At 39.3% G+C, this 23,226-nt stretch overlaps 1 protein-coding gene across 2 annotated transcripts in view; it reads left to right on the forward strand.

The window, feature by feature from the left end:
• The window catches only part of mycbp2 (MYC binding protein 2), a 191,023-nt gene that overhangs the window by 126,405 nt on the left and 41,392 nt on the right, over window positions 1–23,226 (forward strand). Inside the window, exons 53-59 of one of the 2 annotated variants that reach the window (XM_078545962.1) lie at window positions 4,615–4,839; window positions 6,937–7,069; window positions 8,612–8,737; window positions 10,781–10,825; window positions 15,090–15,251; window positions 15,690–15,791; window positions 17,308–18,951. In XM_078545962.1, the coding sequence (XP_078402088.1) occupies window positions 4,615–4,839; window positions 6,937–7,069; window positions 8,612–8,737; window positions 10,781–10,825; window positions 15,090–15,251; window positions 15,690–15,791; window positions 17,308–18,951 (2,437 nt within the window). The remainder of the gene's footprint in view (window positions 1–4,614; window positions 4,840–6,936; window positions 7,070–8,611; window positions 8,738–10,780; window positions 10,826–15,089; window positions 15,252–15,689; window positions 15,792–17,307; window positions 18,952–23,226) is intronic. The other variant, XM_078545963.1, reaches the window with a different exon arrangement.

Here is a 23,226-nt window from a genome sequence, read left to right on the forward strand (position 1 = left end):
ATTCTACCCTGTATTATTCTCTTCCTCCCTGAATCCTCACAATTCAAATTAACTGATCACACTGTCTGCTCAAACTTTTACCGAGTAACACACAAACTTTGTCTCCCCCTTAGTTATACTTTCCTAACACAATCTACACAGTCTTTTAAAACAAACTTGGCATCTAACATCATCTATCCTAATCTTTCTGACCTTGCTGTTCAACATGATGTCTTTAGCCTTTCACCTGTGTTTGAATTAAGTTTGCTTTTTGGCTAGTCTAAATTTTTGTCAACCTTGAATAATTGAAGACGTGGCACCACTTAAATCTACAATGTTCAATAAGCTTGAATGATTGACTGGCAATTTTTGGAATACGAATTATCTCCCACACCATTCATGGAGGAAATTAGAATCAAAACTATCACTTTCTATAACTGTGTTTTGTTCATTCATCCAGTTTAACTACTCTGATCTTCTTTCTCTTGCATATTTTTCTCTTTGTCTCAGATTCTTTTGTGTGCAAATTTCTGCTGTACCCATGTCCAGGTGTTCCCAATCTCAAATTAGCTATAACCTCTTTCTTTAGTGATGTATTCATTTTTAGTTTACATTTTTTAAAGCTCAGGATACTGAACAAGAAGTTTGGAGTTGGATGTTGGATCATAAGGCACTCACTGTCTTGAAGTTATTTGAATGCACATGGGAAAGACAAGATTAGGAAAATGGGAACTGTTGGGAAAGTGTGACTGGACCTGGGTGGGAAGGAGGAATATCCCTAGGAATTTGTTCATGTAAAGTTGTGAACAGGAGAGGTTGAGGCTGAAATTACATATGATGGATCACATCTGGAAGGTGAGTGATCAGGGCCTTGGGAGAACCCAGAGCTAAGCTGTTAGAACATGGCTAGGCCCACTGAGGTAAGTAAGGTGAGAGAAAAACAGAAATTGTTGGAAAAACTCAGCAGGTCTGGCAGCATCTGTGGAGTGAGCAACAGAGTTAACATTTCAAGTCCGCATGGCTGCCCTTCAGAGCTTCTTCAAGTAAGATGAGACCTTGACCAGCCTGCTGCCAAGAGGCCCAAGATTAGAATGTGAAGCCCAAATATGTTTGGGAGGTGGTGGGATGCAGGATTTTGGTGTGCCTGGAGGGCATGTGCCTGAACGAAGCAGTATTAAGGGCTGGGCCTATGAAGTCAACCCAGGTCTTCTGAGAGTGGAGCATGTCTATGCAGTAGAAAGCTATTTTATGTACAAGATAGCTTGGGCCATTGTTAAGATATGTGTTGTGATTCTTTTATTTCCTCCACCCTTTAAAAATTGTTTCTTTACAGAATTTATGTTATGACATTTAAGTATCAGGGTTTAGAATGGAGTACTTAGGAAGCCAAAATAGCTGTTGCAATAGCTCTAAACAACCTTTTCTCAGAGATGTGATTGTTGCTGGTTTCATTTCTTTGAGTGAAGCATTCAACTTCTCTTTGAATGTGAACTTCGAACCAATCAAAAAAGAAAAGCGAGCTATGTAATATACCTATCTAGAGCTTTCAGTTGCCTTATGCACATGCCAGACTCATGACATGTTGCAAAACTCACATCATGAAGCAGATTTTGAGCTGGCAAGAACAGTTTGCTTCATATTTTTGCTTTGTATGCTGATAAAAAAAATGCTAATAAAAATTGAATTTTTATTTAACAATATTTACTATTTTCAGCCTGCCTTTTCTATTTGCTCTTTTTTATCTCATCTCTTGCTTTTGCAGCAGTTTCATTACTCTTATTTCAAGTGGGAGGGTGGATTGGCGATTTGCCACACACTAACTTTGGATGCCAGTGCTATTGGTTGCTTATTCTACAGGAGGGTGCCTTGCTTTACTCCAAAATGAAGAATGTGCCATCAAATGTCTTCAGACATGCTACCCTACTTAGTAAGCCAGTTGAGAACAGATGGAAGCCAGGTATATGGGTGGTTGGATTTCAGTTAGATTCACTGGCCCGGAATTGGTCCCTGATCATGTAATGTGAACATTTTAATTAAAAAGGACTATTTCTAAATTGGACTAATTGAATGCTTTGGCATAAATATGATGAAAGCTTTAAATATCTTAGCAAATTTCATAAAATATCCTGGCATCTTAGTTAGGACCCTATTCAAGTTTGTCTTAAACTTTATTAATTAGATTGTCTTTAATGCTTGCAAAGGCGTCAGGGGCATGAATATCCTATCATGGATTTCTAAGATTGTATGGTATCAGGTAAGCTTAAACATGAGTGGTTAATGTTTGGCTTCTCAAATAAAGTTTCTTTTACATTTTTAAACAAATTAAAGGCTATAAATGTGTTTGAAAAAATCAATCTTGCTAAAAATGAGTTTAGAATACACCTACATATTGATAACCTTGACATCTGTTTTGTATAATATGACTTTACACATGATTTTCATGTCAGTTGTTTGTTCCTTGATATACCGAGCACAGACAAGCACAGCATAAAATTTCTGAAGATGCGTTATGTTGTCATCTCAAGATTGCCATCCTCAAGATGTTAGCTGCTTACTAATTAAATTTATAATGAAGCGACGCAATTAACTTTTTAGAAAGGCGTTGGTCATAAAATAATGCTGCTAAGACAGCTACAGAATGCATTTAGTCAAAGAAGGTAGCAGAGAAGTGTGAAGTGATACGTTTTGGCAGGAAGAACGAGGAGAAGCAGTATACATTAAAGAGTACAATTCTAAAAGGGGTACAGGAACAAAGCCACCTAGGGTATATGTGTACAAATTGTTGAAGGTGGCAGGGCAGGTTGAGAAAGTAGCTATAAAAAAAAAGCGCATGGGATCCTGAGCTTTATAAATAGAGGCATAGAATACAAGATAAAAGTTATGATGAACCTTTATAAAACACACACTGTCCTCAACTGGGGTATTGTATCCAATTCTCTGTACTGCACTATAGAATGAATCTAGGGATGAGGGACTTGGTCTGTCTGAATAGATTGGAGAAGCTGGGGTTCTTTACAGAGAAGAGAAGGTTGAGAGGAAATTTGATAGAGGTGCTACAAACTATGACGGGCCTTGACAGAGTAGATAAAGAGAAATTGTTCCCATTGATGTAAGAGTCAAGAACCAGAGGGGTCAGATTTAATGTGATTGGCAAAAGAACCAAAGGTGACATGAGGGGGGGGGGGGGGAAACATTTTTATGCAGCGAGTGGTTAGAGTCTGGAATGCACCGCCTGAGAGTATGGTGGAGACTGATTCAGTCCTGGTTTTCAAATGGGAATTAGACAAGCATCCAAAACACAAATTTCCAGGACTATGGGGAAAGGGAGGGGCGTGGGTTTAGCTAAATTGCTCTCGCAGAGAACTGACACAGATCCAGTGGGCCTCATTTTGTGCTGTAACCATATATCAAATGATTTGTCTGATAAGAGCTTTTTTCCATTGAAACACTTCCACTAATCTTGCAGAAACCTTTGTAAAAGCCAGTTTGTTTTTTGCTAAAGTAAACAATGAGCATTACTCCTCTACATAACTCTCCTCCTTTTGAGAAACTTGCAAACTTGAATCTCAGAAGCAGCCTATTTGAACATTCTTCTCGTGGTATGAGTTTAGCAATTCTCAGCAAAGTCATTTGTTGCACATTTATATAATGCCTTTAATGTAGTCAACTCTCCCAAGGCACTTGACAAGCATTATAAAAATTTAACAGCAATCCATTTAAGGAGATAGTAGGATTGGTGACTTCAAGCTTGGTCAAAGTGGTAGGTCTTAAGGTGTATCATAAAAAGAGGAGAGAAAGGTGAAGAAGTCAAGAACTTTAGGGAGGGAATTCCAGGGCTTAGACACTTGGCAGCTGAAAACACATAAACATCAACAGTGGAGCAATTAAAATTAGAGATGCTCAAGTGGCCAGAATTGGAGGACTGCAGATATCTTGGAGATTAGAGATTGGGAGGAGCAAGGCCATTGAGGGATTTGAAACTAGAATGAGAATTTTAAAATAGGGCATTGCTAAACTAGGAGCCATTTTAGCTTGGCTAGTACATGGGTGAACGGGACCTGGTACAAGGGTAGAACATCCAGGAGTGATTGAATAGTTGAGTCTTGAGGTAGCAAAGGCACAAATGAGTTTCAGCAGCAAATGGGCTGAGGCAGCGGCAGTGTTACAGAGATGGAAGTAGGTGGTCTTGATGATGGCGGGCTTATATGGTTGAAAGCTCCTTCCGGGGCAAAATATGAAACCAAGGTTGCAAGCAGTTGCCAGGGAGAGGGCTGGAGTTGGTGGCAGAGACAGCAGACAAAGGCTTTGGCCTTCCCGATATTTAGTTGGAGGAAATTTCGACTCACCCAACACTGGATGTCAGGCGAGCAGTCTGACAATTTAGAGGCAATGAAGGGATCGCGGGCACTTTGCTGTGCCACGTGGTTGCTTTCTGATCCTAGATGTTCAGATTTGTTTCGTGTTTGCATGTGGATAGCAATGGCAGTTAATTTTTACCCTGTAGAACAGATTATATTCTAAGTGTAAATGCTATTCACATTGGTTCAGTCGTGGAGCCTTGAATTTGTGTTCTGATATAAGTCTGCTTTAAAAAAAATGCATTAGCACAATAAATATATCTGCTTTTGTTTCCAGGAGCCTAAATCCATCACTGATGATTACTTCAGAGAAGTAAATTCACGTCGGTCCCATGAAGTAGTGTTGAAAGAGCAGGAAAAGATGTTCCTGCAAGGCGGACCAGGAGTATATAAGGTAGTGAAGACTGGGCCTTCAGGGCACAACATCAGGAGCTGCCCTAACCTTAGAGGTATCCCCATTGGAATGTTAGTTCTTGGGAACAGAGTCAAGGCATTAGGCGAGGTATGGATTCATAAAAGTGTGTTATTGCAGGTACCAATCAACACATTAGAGCAAATGCTGCAAAACTGATGTCTTCTCAAGCTTTTGCATAATATTATAGGCGGACATCTGGTATTGGTATAATTTCTTCATTAAGAAAATAGGCTTTGATGCCTTTGGGTGCTGTGACAAATCATGGAAGCTTTTATACCATGCTTACCAAATTTTATGATCTGCAGGTGCATACTCTGCTTTTGAGCTGCTAAATCCTATGATTCAACATGACCTGTTGCTTTGATTTGATTTATGTATTCTCCACTTCAGAAACTAATTTTCTTTACTGATTATAAATCACATTAATCACACTGTCTTTAATTGACAGATTAATAAAATCTTCTATTCCTGTGTATTATATAAATTGCTGTAATCATGTGTTCTGGCTTATCCTTTTATAATTTGAAAGCCAAAACTAAGCATCTAAATTGTGTTATAAGCCAGATTTTACTGAAATTACTTCACAGAATCTGGCATTTTTGTGTGTGTAACTTAGGTGTCAAATTCGAACTAAATTTAGTCGTTGCAGTAAGTGTTAAATGCAGCAGTGAAAAACTCTAATTCACACATTTCAAATTCTGTAGTTACTCTGATCAAATTTTTGTTATTGCAGATCCTTATTATTTCTAACTATGGTATTTGAAGTATTTAAGAATGGTGCGTACATGAGAAACAATTCTAACAGATCACAGTCTTAAAAATCTATTGGGCTGGAATTTGCTGAAAAAATAATGGCACGTGAATGGCGCAAACTGTTGTCAAGGCACAAATCATCCAGCAACTTGTGACAAGGAAAAAGTATCTTGTGAATTGCGAATTGTGGAAATGGCATATTGTCCTTGATCTCCAGGGATTTTATGCAGTTGCTGCATTTACCCTACTTAATTTCCCATTGCACTCACCGCATAGTTACGCCTAATAATAGTGCAGGTATCCTTTTAATAAAATAATTGTTAATAAAACAAAATTCTGGAAATACTCAGCAGGCCAGGCAGCATCTGTGACGAGAAACTGAGTTAACACCGATGACCATTCATCAGAACTGAAGAAAGATAGAAATGATAGCAAGTAAAATATTTAAACAATCTCAATTCTGGAGACACTCAAATTCTATTGTTAACTAGGAAATGGGACAAAAGTGTCATTTTTATAATAATTAATGACTGCCGACCATGGTCCTCTCTAAAATCTTAGTTGTGCGTGACCTGATTATTTCACTGTGTGCAGTACTTCTAAATGTTTTCATGTGGCCGTGTACATACAATCTTAGAAGGCAAAACTTTTTGAATAGCCTGTGCAATACCTTCCAGGTTGCTACTTGACTGTGCATGCTCAGCTGAGCATTACTGCCAATCAACCTCTTAGACCCAGAAAGTCAACAAATAAAAGTGTGAAGTGGCTCCTTTGGGTTGTGATTTGTTGGAGCTTTTGAAAATGTCAAATGTTAAGTTTTACGTTTTGTTTTCTTTTACTTTTTCTGTTTCCTTCTTTTCCTCCCTCCATTTCTCTTTCTGTATCTAATTTGGTATTGAAGTCATTCTTTTTTTTTTCCAGTCCTTCCTCTGTAATTTCTGAATCCTTTAATTAGTTAAGGTGGTACACATTTAGTTCCGTCATCCACCCAAGGTCCCAGATGCCCTGTTGTCCTTGCAGCACATCAGCAGCTCACACGTCCAGCAATTGACAGGGCAAAAACGTTTTGAGCTAAAGGTTGCAGGAAAACGTCTGAACTAATTGTCGCACTAAGATGCCCTGCTCCAGCAAATTCCAGCCCATTGTGTGTAAATTCAGAGTAGTCTTTTAGCAGTCAATTGTTAAAATTTCAGAAATTTATTAAGCACATCACAATCCAAATTTGTTTCATTAAGTAATCAGTATTTTTATTTACATCACATATTGTAACAATTTGTAGGTTAAAAAGGATCTTTTCAGGTAATTGAGAGCTGGAATAGCTAAGGAATTTTAAATTCTGAGATATAAAATATTTAAACAGTCTCAACTTGCAGACACCCAAATTCTGTTGTTAAATATGGAGCGGGACAAAAAGTGTCATTTGTATAATAGGTGGCAAATCATGAGGGCACGTGGATCCAGCTTGATAAGAACAGTATGGTGGAATTCTGTGAAAGCGGTGATGGCGAGGCCTGGTCCTTGGCCAGAGACCGAGGTGGTAACCAGTACCTAAGACATGAAGAAGGTAGGTGCTCGCAATTCATTCAATCGCTTCGTACAGAATAGATCTATCTGCAGTAGTATTTTCAAAAGATAGTATAAGTTGAAAGCTAAAACTTGATTCTTCATTGTGACCTTACATATAAAGGTACAAAATGAATCTCACAAGGTGTCACTTGAAATAACTATTTTCTTAACATTTTAATCTTTAGTTTGCACTTTATGCCCTAGAATCTTGGGTGCCCCATTTTTCTGGGTTTTCTTCCATATATTGCACTTGTACTACAGGATTTAAAAAAAAATTCTCATGAAGGCCTTGTAGCAGCTGCCCCTCTTTCCAGTCTTTTTAACAGTTATTTAATTATGCAGAGCTCGGTTTCTGCCGACAGCTACAGGGCTACAGCTCCATTGTTGTTTAGGATGCTGCTGTCCTTTAATTGTGCCTGACCTCGTCCGGTACTGCAACAACACTGCCAGTATTTCCCAGTGGATCAATGACAGTCTTCCTGTATCTGTGGGAATCCCAAGAGGAGTACATCATGTATATTCACTCAGTCGCATAGCAGCGATAGGTTGTGGCTAGGTAAGACTTGAAGGGAGGCCAAAACTCCTGCCCTGCTGGAACTCTGACTGGAAGAGGATAACCTCTGTATGTTTTACCTTGGACTGAGATTTTAGGTCTGCATACTTTAATGGGTATGTCATGAGTACAGCGTCTTCCATTCTTTGGAAAGAATTGCTTGAAGGCGCCAACACACTAGATTAGTGGAGATATTAGAGTTTAAGGATGTCTGATCATGATGGAGTATGCAGCAGAGCCATCCATAGACATACAGTGAGCACCTTTGGAAACTGACCCTGTAGTTGGTAACTTGTTACAGTTCTTCATCTTGGCTGTTACCAGAATGAAGGCTGTATAGACTGGTTTTCTTTTCCCATATAGAGAACATTTCTCAGCTGGTATTGCTGCCTACCAGGTGAAGTGATGTAATTTGTTTACCTTTGTTTTTTTAATAAATGGGTAAAGAGTCTACAAGTTTTCCTTCAAGAATGTCCTAATCTTGAGGAATCTGTTCAAGTCAGGGCATGCTGCCTTCAGGTGTGTCTCACTGAGTAAATATGTTATCAAGAGTGCAAACCAAATTTATAAAATTGCCCTTTGGCCTCAAATGCGGAACTCCTTCCCGATATGAACTTGCCATTAAAGCCGTTCCAAAGCACGTCCATCTGGCAAAAGACCTAGGTCCTCAAAACACAAATTGAATTGTTCCTTTCTTATGCAATAGCTGCTCTTTTCCCCTTCTCTTTACCCTCCAGCCAGAAGGTATTCTGGATTAATCTAATGCAGAAACTGGAAGGTTCATGCCTTTAATCTTTTGTAACCCCAAACATTGGCATAACTATCTTGTACTTTTATGGAAATGAAATACAGCAGAAAACCTCTGTTCTAAGGCCAGTATTACACTTAATGAATTTTGACCTCAATTGCATTTTTAAATGTGAGCTAAGTTGTTCTCACTTAATTCACAATTTTTGCAAAAGCTGTTAAAATAGTTTTCTTTGATAGAACAACTACTATTGGATCAAGCACCTCAGACACCTCCTCCCAGTCCTTTCACGGCTCCTGCCTTCAACAGGAGTGCAAGTGACAACAACTCTCAAGGATTTGACTACAGCCTTGCAAATGCCAAAGGTGTGTAAAAATCATTTGTTTATTAATTGGAGGGAATCCACATACTGTGCATTTTGCACTGTCTTGTTTTTGTTGCTGACTCACCCAAGTTTATTTGGGTGTTTAGAAATATTTGGGTGTTTAGAAATAAAATTTAGAACTTAGTCTCTGATCCTGCTCCTTTTTGGCATTATTAAATACAGTGGACATTTTTGTAACATACAGGTATACCAAAATCTCTGAAATGGCTTCTATAAGTGTGCTCTGAAGAAGAGTTATTTGCACTCAAAACGTTAACTCTGTTTCTCTCTCTACAGATGCTGCCAGACCTGAGTTTATCCAGCATTTTCTGTTTTTATTTCAGACCTACAGCAGACACAGTATTTTGCTTTTATCTATAAATATGCTCATTGATATAAACCCTTTAAGCTCTAGAATTCCCTCCCTAAACCTCTCTGCCTCTCTAACACTCTCATCTTGAAGATGCTCCTTAAAACCTGCCTCTCTAACCAAGCTTTTGGTTGCCAGTTATAAATATATTGCTTTATGTGGCTCTGTGTCCTAAGTTTGTTTCATAATGCTCCTCTGAAGAACCTTGAGATATTTTATTACATTAAAGGCGCTATATAAATGCAAGTTCTTTTATAACTCAAGATGGAAGGATGCACCATAGTGTGAACCTAAAAGATTTAAGCAAAATGATTTCAGCATGAAAAAAATATACATGCATGTCAATTTTTTTTCAAAGTTGGCTTCTTTTCACCTTTCTACTCTGCCACCTGCTGGCTGTCATTTCAGAGATCCATTTCTTAGGTTTTTTTGTGAAAGAGGAATTGTAGAAAAAAAACTTGTGGCCGGTTGTGTAAACAGATGACTTTCTGTAACTGCAATCAGGCATCTAAGTGTGCAAGAGCATTTAATTTTTTTTCACTTCTCCTTATTGAAGAATACCTCTAATTGGCTCATCAAGTTGCTGAACCTTGTCTGTTGTTCCTCCTTATCCTAGTATTCAGTGGTAAATTCTTTGTGCTGCCCTTGAATTATTTGCAAGCCTTGAAGCACCATGTGAAGCCAGGACAGCTTATTGGAAGAATGTTTACACATCTTGGTCACAATGTTGCAGAACAGCAAAAATTCAAAAGATTCTTTAAATATCTTAGAGGACTGAAGAACTTTGGAATGTTAAGGGTGACCTCAACTATTTTAGTATAGTATAAGATGACTGTACGAATGCATGTATGTGTCAGACATCATTCTAAAGGAGGTTTTTGCTCATTGGGCTTAAAATGCTCTGATTCGAGTTCTTTTCGTTCCATTTTTTTTGAAGAGGTGAGGGATTGGAAAGTTGGAAAGGCTTCTGACGAACTGAGTGGCATAATTAATGCCACGAATTAATGACGCTTCACAGATAATGGCACTCTTCAATATGTAGAGCCAGTATAAATCAATCATACTTAATATACAGAAACATTTCTATTTGACATACTGTGGCTGGCATCAAAGTGGATTCCTGTCACTTATTTGCCAACGTCTGAATTTTCACCAGGTTCACATTTTTTAATGTAGCTAGTTAGCTGTTTTGTTTTATCCTAAAAGTGTTTTAACACTGATCTTAAATTACCACAAATGTTAAACTGGTGTTATACCAAACAGAAAATCTAAGCTCTTGTGTCCAATCCCAGTGAAAAGATAAATACTTGAGTTTGTTACTGTTGAAAAGGAAATCCTGTTCACCCTTTTCTTGAAACAGGAAATTACTGGAATGAGGGGATGAAATATGGGCATTCCTGGCTCCATATTTCCTAGCATAAAGGAAATGCTCAGAGAATGCCTTCAGAGCGTCTCTTAACATTTGCCAAAGCACTTTTCGAGGCACATGTTGATAATTCAGTGGTGCCTTATTTATATACAAGTACTTTGAGTCACATTGTTAATGTGCTATGGTCCATCCTTTCTCAATCACTCTAGTTGCTTCCATTTTGTCAAAACAACTGAACTAGTAAATTGACAACATTGAATTAATGAAGTTTTATGCTAAATATATCCCAATTTTCTCTTTTAAAGATGAAATGACTGCAGACCTTGATTTAGGGTCCTTCGCAGAACCTGGTAAGTGCGGGATGTTGTGTTTGGGAATGTTATAGAGTATACATTTGTTTTTCTGTATTCAAGTAAAGCTAAGAAGAAATACTACTTTTTAACAACTGTAACAAGGTAACATTTTTCATTCTCCTTCCAAAACAAAACTGGTTTCTATGCTAATTCAATGGAATCTGTTTACCAATTTTACAACTTCATTGGGCAAACAAAGCTAGAGTACAACGCAATGCTCAAAACTCAATTTGAAATTTACGTGATTTGAATAATGTAGTTGATAGATCATTCTTGCAGTGTCTTTCATTTTGTACCTCAATAAAAATTTCTTAAACAGTCCACATTTGGTTAAAGTGGCACATTTTAGGAATCTAATCACTTTTCTAAGATGTTCTCTATTAGTTGACTTCCAGAATGTATGAACTGTAAAATAAAGGTTTTATCTTTGTCTCCTATTTATGGAAAATAGCTCAAGCACAACATGATTCAACAAGCTAATTGTGCATTCATCAAGATTTAATTACATCAATCATGTGTAAAATATCTGTCAAATTTTTAGTAGCTTTTTTGCACCCCAGCATGCTGCCTTTTTGTCCTGTTTAATTTTATTTTTGAGTTAAGTTCCTTCAAGTAGATTCTTTTCCTTTTCCTATTTAATGATCTCAGCACCATCGCTGATAAAGCAAGGGCCTTAGCTAACATATTTTCAGACCACATACCACTTCAAAACTGGTCACTTTGAACTCTGCAAGGGTATCCTGGAGTTGGTTGGTTAACAATACTTGGAATACTTATTTTCCCTTTTTTGTTTCTTGGTAGAGAAGCAATGAACCACTATTTCATACTTCTTCCAGTGTGGTGCAGTTTAAGCTTCAAGAACTGCTAATGCCCTCATGGAGCCTGAAAATAGTACTTCTGGAACTTTTCTTCATCTTGCTTTCAGAGATCCATTATTTGCTAAACCCATTCTTGATTAGACATCATGCCTCTTGTGTCTATTTGGCCATAAATTTCTTGAGGCACTTCCCCAGGCGTTGAGCATCTTCAAACCCCTCAAAACGACTTGCTGTTTGAGTTTCTTTTTGGGGTGTGAAGAGTGGGGGATGGAGGAGGGGGGGTGGGTCTCTTTCACAACAACCTCCAGTAAGTACAAGGAGCTTGTGGTAAAGACCAGCCTAACAGATCTTCTGAGCCAAGTATACAGTCTGCATACATCACCTTCTGAAATGCTTCAGGCTTTTTAAAATGAATTTTCAGTCACCCTCTTGAAACAGCAGAAACATGGCAAAGCCCTTGTCCAGAATAATTTGCATACCAAAGAACAAGCTCAGGGAACAGATTCTGTATAATTGCCACTAGTTGCATCCCTTGAGGCTCTCTCCAAAATGATGGGGGTGGTGGGGATCAAATTGTCAAAGCCAGCTGTTCTTTAGGGGCCACAAGACGCCTCAGCCAATTATAAATCAGGATTTAATTAAAGAAGTTTTCTGCACAATGGCTTCATAAGTGGATCTCTTGCAGCCACCAAACAGTGATGCTATTCCTTGTTCACACAAAGGACCCACTCTTTAAGGATCTGTGGATGTGTTTTGCAGACAGTGGTTGGACAAGGGAAATCAAGGTTACTGTTGCATACACTTCTAGCAGGGTTTTTCCAGGTAAATCCGTCCATGTACATGGCCCAGGGTGCCCTACGCTAGAGTCATTCTGTAAATTGAACCAAGGTTCTTGAACAGTGGCTTTCCTTTGATGCTGTAAGAGTTTCAAGAATATCAGGAGGGAGGATTTTATTTTTGGTCTGAATTAGCCTGAGGTACTCTGTCCAATCCTGTACTCGAGTTATTCTCAAAATACAAATAACATTTGCTTCAAAGTCTTCAGGTAGTTTGACTGAAGGATGTGCTTGTCAGACAAAATATACCTCGAGGATACTTGCTTCCATTTTTGCTATTCATCCACAACTTAGGAAATGTTCAAATGCACCATTTATGCACAATCTCTTAAAAAAAAACAAATGTTAATCTAATTTTTTCTTCCCAGATATGAACAGGGTTGTCTTTCTGTGGCAGCAATTTATTTGTGTCTATCCTCATTTATACTCCTCTTACACTAGACCACATTTTGGCGACTGAACTTTTCACCATATTTGAGTATTGCATTTCTCACCAACTTGTGGAGATCTCAGTTTAGTCTACTGTGCAGCCTTGTATTATATAGACGCCCATTTTCTAGCTCCCATATGATAACAAATGCCTTTCATGCCACAAAGTCTGCAGATCCCAAATCTGCCTCAACAGCAGATCCTCTGGATTCATGGAAGGTAGACATCCTTGCTAGTGAGTGATAGTTAATAATAATATTTTCTAGCATCTCTGGGAATTATCCTTTCCAGGAGGTTAATTCTAAACTCAGAATGGTGTCTCTCTATCCCTCCGATAATGCACCACTCCTTTACTGAAATGTCAACTAAGATTATGTGCTCAAGCGGAGTGGGACTTGAACCTACAGCCTCTGACTTAGATGAAAGTGCCACAGCTGAGCTGTGAAGTGAACACTGCACATTACTCAGCAAAGATGATCATGAATACTTAAGGCACTGGCAAGGGCATTTAAAAGATAGGATGTTGTTACTCAAAATGCATCAGTGAATCCAGCTCCTCACCCACAAAAAGATTATCAAGAACTCTTAAGTCATGAAATTTGATACAGAAAAGTGTGAAGTGGTACATTTTGGTAGGAAAAACGAGAAGAGTGAATAAAATAAAGAACTCAATTATAACGTGGGTGCAGAACTCTGTGCAGGCTGAGAAAGTGGTTAAAAAGGCAAACAAGGTCCTGAGCTTTATAAGTAGAACTGTAGAGTACAAAACCAAGGAAGTAATTATCAACCTTTAGAAAACCCTAGTACAGCCGCAACTGGAGTATTATATCCAATTCTGTGCACTGCTCTTCAGGAAGAATGAAGACTTCTGAGCGGATTCAGAATAGATTTATGAAAATGGTTCCAGGGATGAGGAGCTTCAGTTATGTTGATAGATTGGCGAAGCTGGACCTGTCTTTGGAGAAGGGGTTGAGAGGAGATTTGATAGAGGTGTTCAAAATTATGATGGGTCAAGACAGTAGATAGAGAGGAACTGTTCCCTTTAGCAGAAGGATTGGAAACCAGTAGACACATTTAAGGTGGTTAGTAAAAGAACCAACAGTAATGTGAGCAAAATCTTATTATGCAGCAAGTAGTTAGAATCTGGAATGCACTGTCTTGAGATTCTGGTGAAGGCAGATAGAATCTGCACTTTCAAAGGGGAAATGGAAAGTATCTGAAGAGAGAATTTGTAGAGCTATGGGGAAAGGCTAGGGAATGAGACTAGCTGAGTTGCTCTTGTGGAGAGCTGGCAGAAATGTGACGAGCCAAGTGGCCGCCTCCTGTACTATCACCGTTCAATGATTCTGTATATGGGCTGAAAGAGAGTCTGACAGAAGAATAGCAAATGAAAGAAGCTGTCTTTTGTCCAATAACCACGAATCACCTGAATTAGCAGACTAGTTAGAAGAGAAATTCACACCTGAGATCAAGACCCCCTTGGATTAGCAGGTTAATTAGAAGAGAGATGCACATCTGAGAATTAGCAAACAAAGCTGATCCTGGTTCTGAAAATGGCTACAGTGGAGACTTGGGAAAGATTAGCATCTGTCTTCCATTAAGTCAGCCCAAGGGTTACGAATCTTCCCACGGCAGAATACTCTTATAATAGTACTTTTGATAGATGTTCATCAGTTCTGTTTACAAGATTGTAAAAACCCTTTAGGTCAGGGGCTCATGGTAGTTTGTTCTTGTTGTTTCATCTCAAAAGAGCAGAATAAGTGGAACCCATGCAGAACTTTAAACTTTATTCAGAACTAAGGTTTCAAGACAGAGGTGATAATGGATCAAGAATATTGCTACTTGTGAGCATGTATATTTTGAAAGGTAGTTTTCCAGATTTGTGGGAATTATGTTAATGCAATGTAATCTTAGATTTTAGAAATGATTGCTCACTTACCCCAGCCATGAAGAATTGTCTCACAAATGCTTTAAAGGCAGGTATCCAACAACTGAGACCTGATTATGAGTTGTGATTCATTCACTGCGTGTGTTTTTAACTTGCTGGATTATTGTGGGGTAGTATGAAAATTAGTTTCATGTTCCACAGACTTTCATGCCAATGTAATATCATTGGAAGATATCAATTGAGGGAGTTAAGGAACCAAACATAGTCTGTCTTAATTTTGCCTGCTACAGGTGACCAACTGAGTGCCATACTGAATACCATTCAGTCACAGCCTTTCCTTCCAGCTTCTAGCGCCTTTGGTCAAGCTGCAAAGCCTTCCTGTTCCCTTGTTCACAGCCCATTTGTGTTTGGACAGCCCCTTTCCTTGCCGCAGTCTCAACCACAGCTTCTGAGTAAGTCTGTCTGTCTCGCCTGCCTAACATATTCCATCCTGTTGTTTTACTATTGTGGTTCTATAGACTCTCTTTCATCAGAATACTGTAGTAAATTTTGTACACAAATTTTGAAGCATTTGTCTTTTGATGCAGATTTTACAGCATTTTGTTACTTACTAGTAACTTATGCAGGCTGGGATGCTCCTTACTATTATCAAAGTTTTTTGGAAAAAATAGTTGGTTCCATTGCATTAGCACTGACAAAATGCCAACATGTGCTGAATTATCAGAATTAAAATCAGAAACAAAACTTCAAATTTTACCTTGTTTGAAAGCATACAGCTAAGTATTTTTACTTGTAAATGTATCTGTAAATAGCTTCTTTGCTTATTCTTGCTGCTGAAGCATTCTGTCATTGAATCTCTGCTGCTTATCTGCCACTGTCTTCCTCTGTAGACACTTCATCACGCATCCTTGCTTCACGTGAGCGCTCATACAAAAGTAATAGTCCCTCAGGCCCTGGGTCAGGTGTCTGCTCTGTGTCTCTGAAGTCAAAGGGTGGGTATGCATGTAGTGATGTTGGACTCCTGCAGAGGATAACAGTGTTGCTTTTGCTTATAAATTCATGTTGATATGTATTTGATCTTTTTGCACTTCATGGTCAATGTTTTGATAACCCTACAGTGCAGAATTATTTATTGTTTCATACACTGGCACCTTCTAAAGTTTTTGGAGCTAAATATTTCTACTTTGTACTACAGAGCTGAACTATATTTTCACAAGGTTCTTGAGACTTGAGGTTGGGTTCTAGATTTTAAAATTGCTCAGTTTAGAACTTTGGAGTATGTGAGCAAAGCTATTAATTGTCTTTTTTTTAATATAAGTCTTGGAGCAAGCCAATGATGCTTTGATGAACAAGCTGTGTAGTTACTGATGGCTTAAATATAATATTTTATACTGAAAAATCCTGCTTCTACACTTAAAGTTGGAACTTATGGAATGGGGCTAATACAGTAGCCTAACCATGACAATTGTTTTTCTTATGCAAAGTTATACAGACTGAAACTTAGTGGTAAAACTTAAAATCGGTGACACTGAGCTTCATTCAATACTTGTTTCCAGGGATCAACAGGGAGGCAAAAGAGAAGTGTTTGTCAGTTTGAAGGAGGTTTAAACTTTGAAAACCTTCCTGTGGTCGTTTAGCTAAGCCCAGAGCCTTCTGGGTAACATTGTAAAAGGAAATCAATCTTCAGTTTTGTGATTGGGTTTATTGGTGATATTGTAGTTGGACTGCTAATCCAGAGACCCAGGTAAATGCTTTGGGGACCTGGGTTCGAATCCCACCACAGCGAATGGTGGAATTTGAAAGCAATAAAAAAAAAAAAAAAAATCTGGAATTAAAAGTCTAATGATGACCATGAAACCATTGCTAATTGTTGTAAAAACCCATCTGGTTCACTAATGTCCTTTAGAGAAGGAAACCTGCCATCCTTACCTGGTCTGGCCTACATGTGACTCCAGACTCTCAGCAATGTGGTTGACTTGTAAATGCCCCCTGAACAAGGGCAATTAGGAATGGGTAGTAAGCGCTGGCCTAACCAGCGACGCTCACATCCCATGGACAAAAAATAAAAATAAAATTTGGAAATGATATGGGAAAGTAGCATAGGAAAAATGCACTTTACCAGTTGTGCAATGATTCTGACCTTTTTAAATCAAGCATTATGATAACTAGCGTAGCGTTTATAGCAGTATTTTTGTTTATTTTCATTATAACACTAGCAATGACTGCATCCCTTTTATTGGTGTTTCTTTGCTAATGTAGTCTTAAAGCAAAAGAACAGCTAATTATTTGTGAAGGGTTGGCTGAAACACTTCCTATTCCTTATTCTAAGAGAGGAGGGAAATAACCTGTATATTGAATTTACTTATTTAAATTATTATATTCAAGGAATATTGCTGGAATTCCATCTGGAATTTGCAGCTGGACATTGAGAAATATAATGAAATAGCTTGTTTTTGTTCTGAAAAAGTAGTAAATGACTGAATATTTCTTCAAAATGTGATTTTTCAGGTGATAAAGGAAACGTTGTAGTATCTGGAAGACCATCTGGAAACTTTGATTTGTCCTGCAAACACAAAACTGAAAATCGATTGCAAAAGAGTGAAGGTCGGATCAGCAAGGCTGCTGTAGAACAAACAAAGACAAAAAATGCAGAAAATATGTCTGCAAGTGAATCCCTCATGCTTAAATCAGATACTGCCAAATTGCGATCAGACTCTCATAGTAGATCCCTTTCTCCAAATCATAACACATTACAGTCACTAAAAACAGATGAGAAGACTACAGCTGGACTGAGAGCAGAGTCACCAACACCAGGGTCACGATCAACATTGTCAAAGCAGAAGCTATCATCTGGGAAAGGCAGTCCATCAAGTCCTAATTCTCCAAGGCCATCTTCTCCTCTTGAGAGGAACTTAATTCATAAAGCCAACACGGCGGCAAAAATTAGGTTGGATCCGCCACGAGAGAGATCGAAATCTGACTCGTATACTTTGGACCCTGATACAGTTCGTAAGAAAAAGGTTCCTCTAATGGAGCCTTTGCGAGGGCGGTCAACTTCACCTAAACCAAAAGTACTACCCAAGGAGGCAAAAACTGCCACCAGCACAGAGAACAGAACACCTTCTCCCCAGGTAGTGCAAGAAAATCTCCATAGTGAGATAGTTGCGATTTGTACGTCTAGTACTCTAACAACAACCAGTAATTCAGATGCAGTCTCTGAAAAAATAGCTGAAATGCAAAACCCTGATGACTCTTCTCCAAAGGTACATTTCAGCATTGGAAAGGCCCCACCCAAAGAAGAACAAGAAACTAGATCATCCCCTAAGATGAGTCGTAAGAATACTGGCAGACACACTAGACCCAAGAAGGAAAAAATGGGAACCATTTTCAAGGACGAGAGTAATTCATCTTTTGAGCCACCAAAACAAGCAATGTCTCCTTCTGTTGCAGAATGTGCCCGTGCAGTATTTGCAGCTTTCCTATGGCATGAAGGGGTTGTCCACGATGCAATGGCATGTTCATCATTCTTGAAGTTCAATCCTGACCTCAGTAAAGAATATGCACCAATGAGAAGCAGCCTTCACAGCCAGCAAGGCATCGAAGAAAGAGAGACCAAGCTAAAGAATAGGCATTCATTGGAAATATCATCTGCTTTAAATATGTTCAATATTTCTCCTCATGGTCCAGACATATCTAAAATGGGCAGCATTAATAAAAATAAGGTACTCTCAATGCTGAAAGAACCCCCACTACCTGAGAAAAATGAAGATGGAAAAGCAGATTCAACAGCCTATGATACTTTGAGCCATCATTCTGTGAAGAGTAGGTCGTCTTTGCCTCTTACTTTGCAGCACCTTGTTGCCTTTTGGGAAGATATCTCAATGGCAACCATAAAAGCAGCCACTCAGAACATGATCTTTCCCAGCCCTGGTTCAAGTGCTATACTGAAGAAAAAAGAGAATGAAAAAGATAACAAAAAGAGTAAGAAAGAAAAGAAGAAAAAAGACAAAGCAGAGGCAAGACCCAGAGGAAATCTTTTTGGAGAAATGGCACAGCTCGCAATGGGAGGCCCTGAGAAAGACACTATATGTGAGCTTTGTGGTGAATCTCATCAATATCCTGTAACATATCACATGAGACAAGTTCATCCAGGTAACTAACTTATTTGTTATTCAATCCAGTTAAAAAGATCGTATGTATCTTCAGCTTAAGTAAGTTTGCTTTTACTTATCTTCACAGTGTAGCCACATTAATACATCTTGGTTTTTGGGATCAATTCAAAATGCTGCTGAATTTTAAATGAGTAAAAATGGCAAACTCGTCCAATTTGTGTGTAACACTTGATCAGTTGTCAATAAGATTGATTCATTCAGAGTGTAACTGCTTGAGCTTCACGACCGCAATTTTAGGATGCTCGGCCTGAACCTTAACCTTAAATTCAACAGGAACTCGTAATTGTATTTCTTATTTTCAGCTGGCTTTATTTCTGGCTGCTCTGCATTCTTGCCTCCTGAAGGTACTGATTCTTGATGACATATACTTCCACCGATGCAGTCAGCCCTCTTAGTAACTCAAGAAAGCAATGGACATTGGAGCCTTGATTTTAACCAACCAACGGGCTGGAGAGGGTTGGGGGGTGGGTGGTGGTAAGAATCGGGCAACCCAACCCCATGCCTGCCCCCTTTATAAATTTTGAAATACAGAAATCACTCCCCCAAAAGGGGAGATGGGGGGCGGGGGGGGTGCTAATTAACTTATTAAAGTCATAGCACTGACTTAACAGTGTGTGTGGAGTAGGCCCAAACTGCAGAAATGCTGGCAGCTGAACCAAGCGCTTGCTCTTCAAGGTAAGTGACTTGTTAACCAGGAGGCGCAGGATTGCTTTCCCCCCAGCCCCTCAGTAAAACCTTGGCCTACCCCAGCTCCGATTTTCAACCTTACCAAAGGCAAACCTTACCGCCCAACCACTCCATTTGCCAGTGACAGAGATTGTCCCTATCGGTTCCTGGCTACAACCTTCTGCCGTTAATGTTCTTTTTCATCCGCTGATCAGGCGATCCTACAATATACAATGAGCCTATTAATGTCGGCAAGGCTTCTGGCTTCCAAGCCTTGCTTGCGTTCCTTGGGTGATCCAGGCCTCCCTGAACTCCCATTACCCTAGGAACCTGAGTGTCAGTGAACTTTTCAACCATGTAAGAGAGAGCATCACAGAAAAGCCTGATCTTACTTTCATCTGACATCCATAGATGATCAGGTTTTGCTGAAAAGCAATTTGGAGTAGGAATCGTTGGCAACTTTCCCTCCTGTCCATAAAACCTTTCAGCAATTCAATCACTCAGTAGTGATCCCATTGCATTTGTGGCTCAAATTTGGACATTGAACATAAACCAGGGTTTGCATTTCCTTTGAAATTTACTTAAAACTTCCATGGTAGAAGGAAGCCATTTGGCCCATTGTGCCGTGCCAACTGTTCTTGCTGGTAATAGTAGCAATGATTTGCCTAAGGGCAGGTGCTGTTCTCATTTCTTCACACCTCATGGCCCTGCCCCTTCAACTCTTTTTAGTTGCTCAGGAGCCTCCCATTTTCAATTTCATTCTCTTTCTTCCTCTTGGTCTACATTCCTCTAATTTTCCTTCAATCACTTCCTTCCACAAGTTCTCATGCTTTAGAATATAACCTTTTTCTTCTTTTCTTGATGATATTCACTAAAGGGACCAAATATATCGTTACTAATGTTGCTGAATACGCAAAGATAGGTAGGAAAGTGAGGGGGACATACGGATTCTGCAAAAGAACATAGGTTAAGCAAGTGGCCAAAAATTTGTATAATGTAGGAAAATGTGAGCGTGTCTACTTTGGCAGGAAGAATAGAAAAGCAGCATATTATTTAAATGGAGAGAGATTGCTGAACTCTGAGGCACAGATGGAACTGGGTGCCGTGGTACGTGAGTCAGGAAAAGTTAGTATTCAGGTACCACCAAGTGATGAGGAAGGCAAATGTTGTTTATTGCAAGGGCAGTGGAATATAAAAGTAGGAATGTTTTGCTACAGTTGTACAGATGTGGTGAGACCACATCTAGGGTACTGTGTACAGTTTTGGTCTCCCTATTTAAGATGGGATATAAATGCGTTAGAACCAGTTCAGAGAAAGCTCACTGGATCGATACCTGGGATTGGGGGGCGTGGGGGGTTTGCAGGTGGTTATCTTATGAGGAAAGGTTGGATAGGCTGGGTCTGTATCCACGGGAGTTTAGAAAATTGAGAGGTGATCTTATTGAAACATATAAGATCCTGAGGGGACTTGACAGGCTGGATGCTGGAAGGATGTTTTCGCCTTACGGGAGAGACTAGAACTAGGGGACGCAGTTTAAAAATAAGAGGCCTCCCATTTAGGACAGAGATGCGAAGAAATTTTTGAGAATCGTGAACCTTTGGAACACTCCTCCCCAGACAGCAGTGAAAGCAGCGTCACTGAATACTTTTAAGGCAGAGGAAGATAGATACTTGACTAACAAGGGAGTCAAAGGTTATCAGGGGTAGACGCAACATGGAGTTGGGGTCACAATCGGATCAACCAAGATCTTATTGAATGGTGGAACAGGATCGAGGGGCTGAATGGCCTACTCCTCCTAACTCGTATATTCGTGTGTACAATCTTTCCTCCCCCACCGTCCTGAGAACTTCTTCATTGACCTTGTGTTCTCTCCAACTGACCCGCTCCATCCCCCTCCAAAACCACATTTTACAACTTTCTAATCTTTGGGTGTCCACTTTTCTCAAGGTCCAAATTTCAACTCTTGTGAAACAAGATACTTTAAATCTCAGTTTTGATAATTCTTTTCTTAAGATATCTACTCGTTCTTAAACTGAGCAATCCTTTGTTTCGAGAATGCATTATTTGCCATTGCTATTCTAGCTCTGATCAGTGAAGCACTGCAGGGTTGTGTTTTTTTGAGACGAATAATGAAAATATCCTAGACAAGTCACACGACCAATGAAGCGGTGCTAGTAAAATCTGAGATCAAAAGAACTCTGCTGACCAAGATCAGGAAGAGATAGTTGGAATTTCTTGGGCATGTAATAAGTCATGATTTAGAAAGCCTGATGCTGATGCGAAAGATCAATGGCAAAAGAGATGGAGGTCGACAAAGAATGACCTTTTTTAAAGAGTCTCGCAAACTCGTTGAATCTAACGCCAGTGTAGGTGACCCACACCTCCAGAACAAGATTAACATGGAGACCCATGGTTGCCAACAGCCTCTCAGGAAATGGTCCCTGAAGAGTGAGAGTAAACATCTTTCGACAAAATGTTTCCCTGGCACTTAAATTGTGATACCTGTTGCAGCTATTGACCATTTATTTTGACCTTTCACACCATTATTTCTTCCAATCTTCATAACCTTAATCTTTTTTTACATTAATTTTCATTACATAATTTTCACCACTCATTGATTCTGTCTATTAGTATTTGCAGATCTTCTGCACTACAGACGAGTAGCCACGAGAGCCTGGCCCTCCTCAAATCTCACTATCTTCACCAATTGACCGCCTACTATGACACTTTTCTGCGCTTCATCTAGTGCTTCTTTTATCATGGCTTCCGCATTGATGTTAAGGAGCTTCTGTTGATAGAAGACAGCCTTGCCTCACCCCACGTCTGGTTATACCAGGTTCAGTTTCACCAAAAACTGTCCTGGTTGTAGCACTGCGTGCCCATGTACAGAGCAACATCATTCTTTTATCTCTCCAATCATCTCTGATCCTCTCCAGTACTTTAATCAGTTTTTGTCAGTTCATCCGGCTGAAAACTTTTTCATAATCCCCAAAGCAGGTATGCACTACTTGCTGGTATTTTATGCTTCTTTGGCTTAACACTCTGATCACTGCTGTTGCCTGTCTAGTTCCACAACCACTGGGGGAGGTGGTGAGTTAGTGGTATTGTCACTGGACTGGTATTCTAGTGACCCAGGGTAATTATCTGGCGACCCGGGTTTGAATCTCACTATGGCAGGTAATGAAATTTGAATTCAATAAAAATCTGGAATTAAAATTCTGATGAACATGAAACTATTGTCAATTGATGTAAAAACCCATCTGGTTCACTAATGTCCTTTAGGGAAGGAAATCTGCTGCCCTTAACTGGTCTGGCCTACATGTGATTCCAGACCCACAGCAATGTGGTTGACTCTTAAATGCCCTCTGAGCAAGGGCAATCAGGGATGAGAAGTAAATGCTGGCCTAGCCAGCCATGCCCACATCCCATGAACAAATGAAACAAAAATTCCAAAAGCGGAATTGATCACAGCTGCTGTATTGTTTGCTTTGGCTTCCAATTTATTTGCTACACTCTAACATTACCTTAGATGCACATATTATCAAATTTATGGCACAAAGCTCTTCGCATTTGGTAGTATTTGCTCTTT

This window comes from Cetorhinus maximus, chromosome 7, assembly GCF_964194155.1.
Source record: "Cetorhinus maximus chromosome 7, sCetMax3.hap1.1, whole genome shotgun sequence".
Lineage (NCBI taxonomy): Eukaryota > Metazoa > Chordata > Chondrichthyes > Lamniformes > Cetorhinidae > Cetorhinus > Cetorhinus maximus.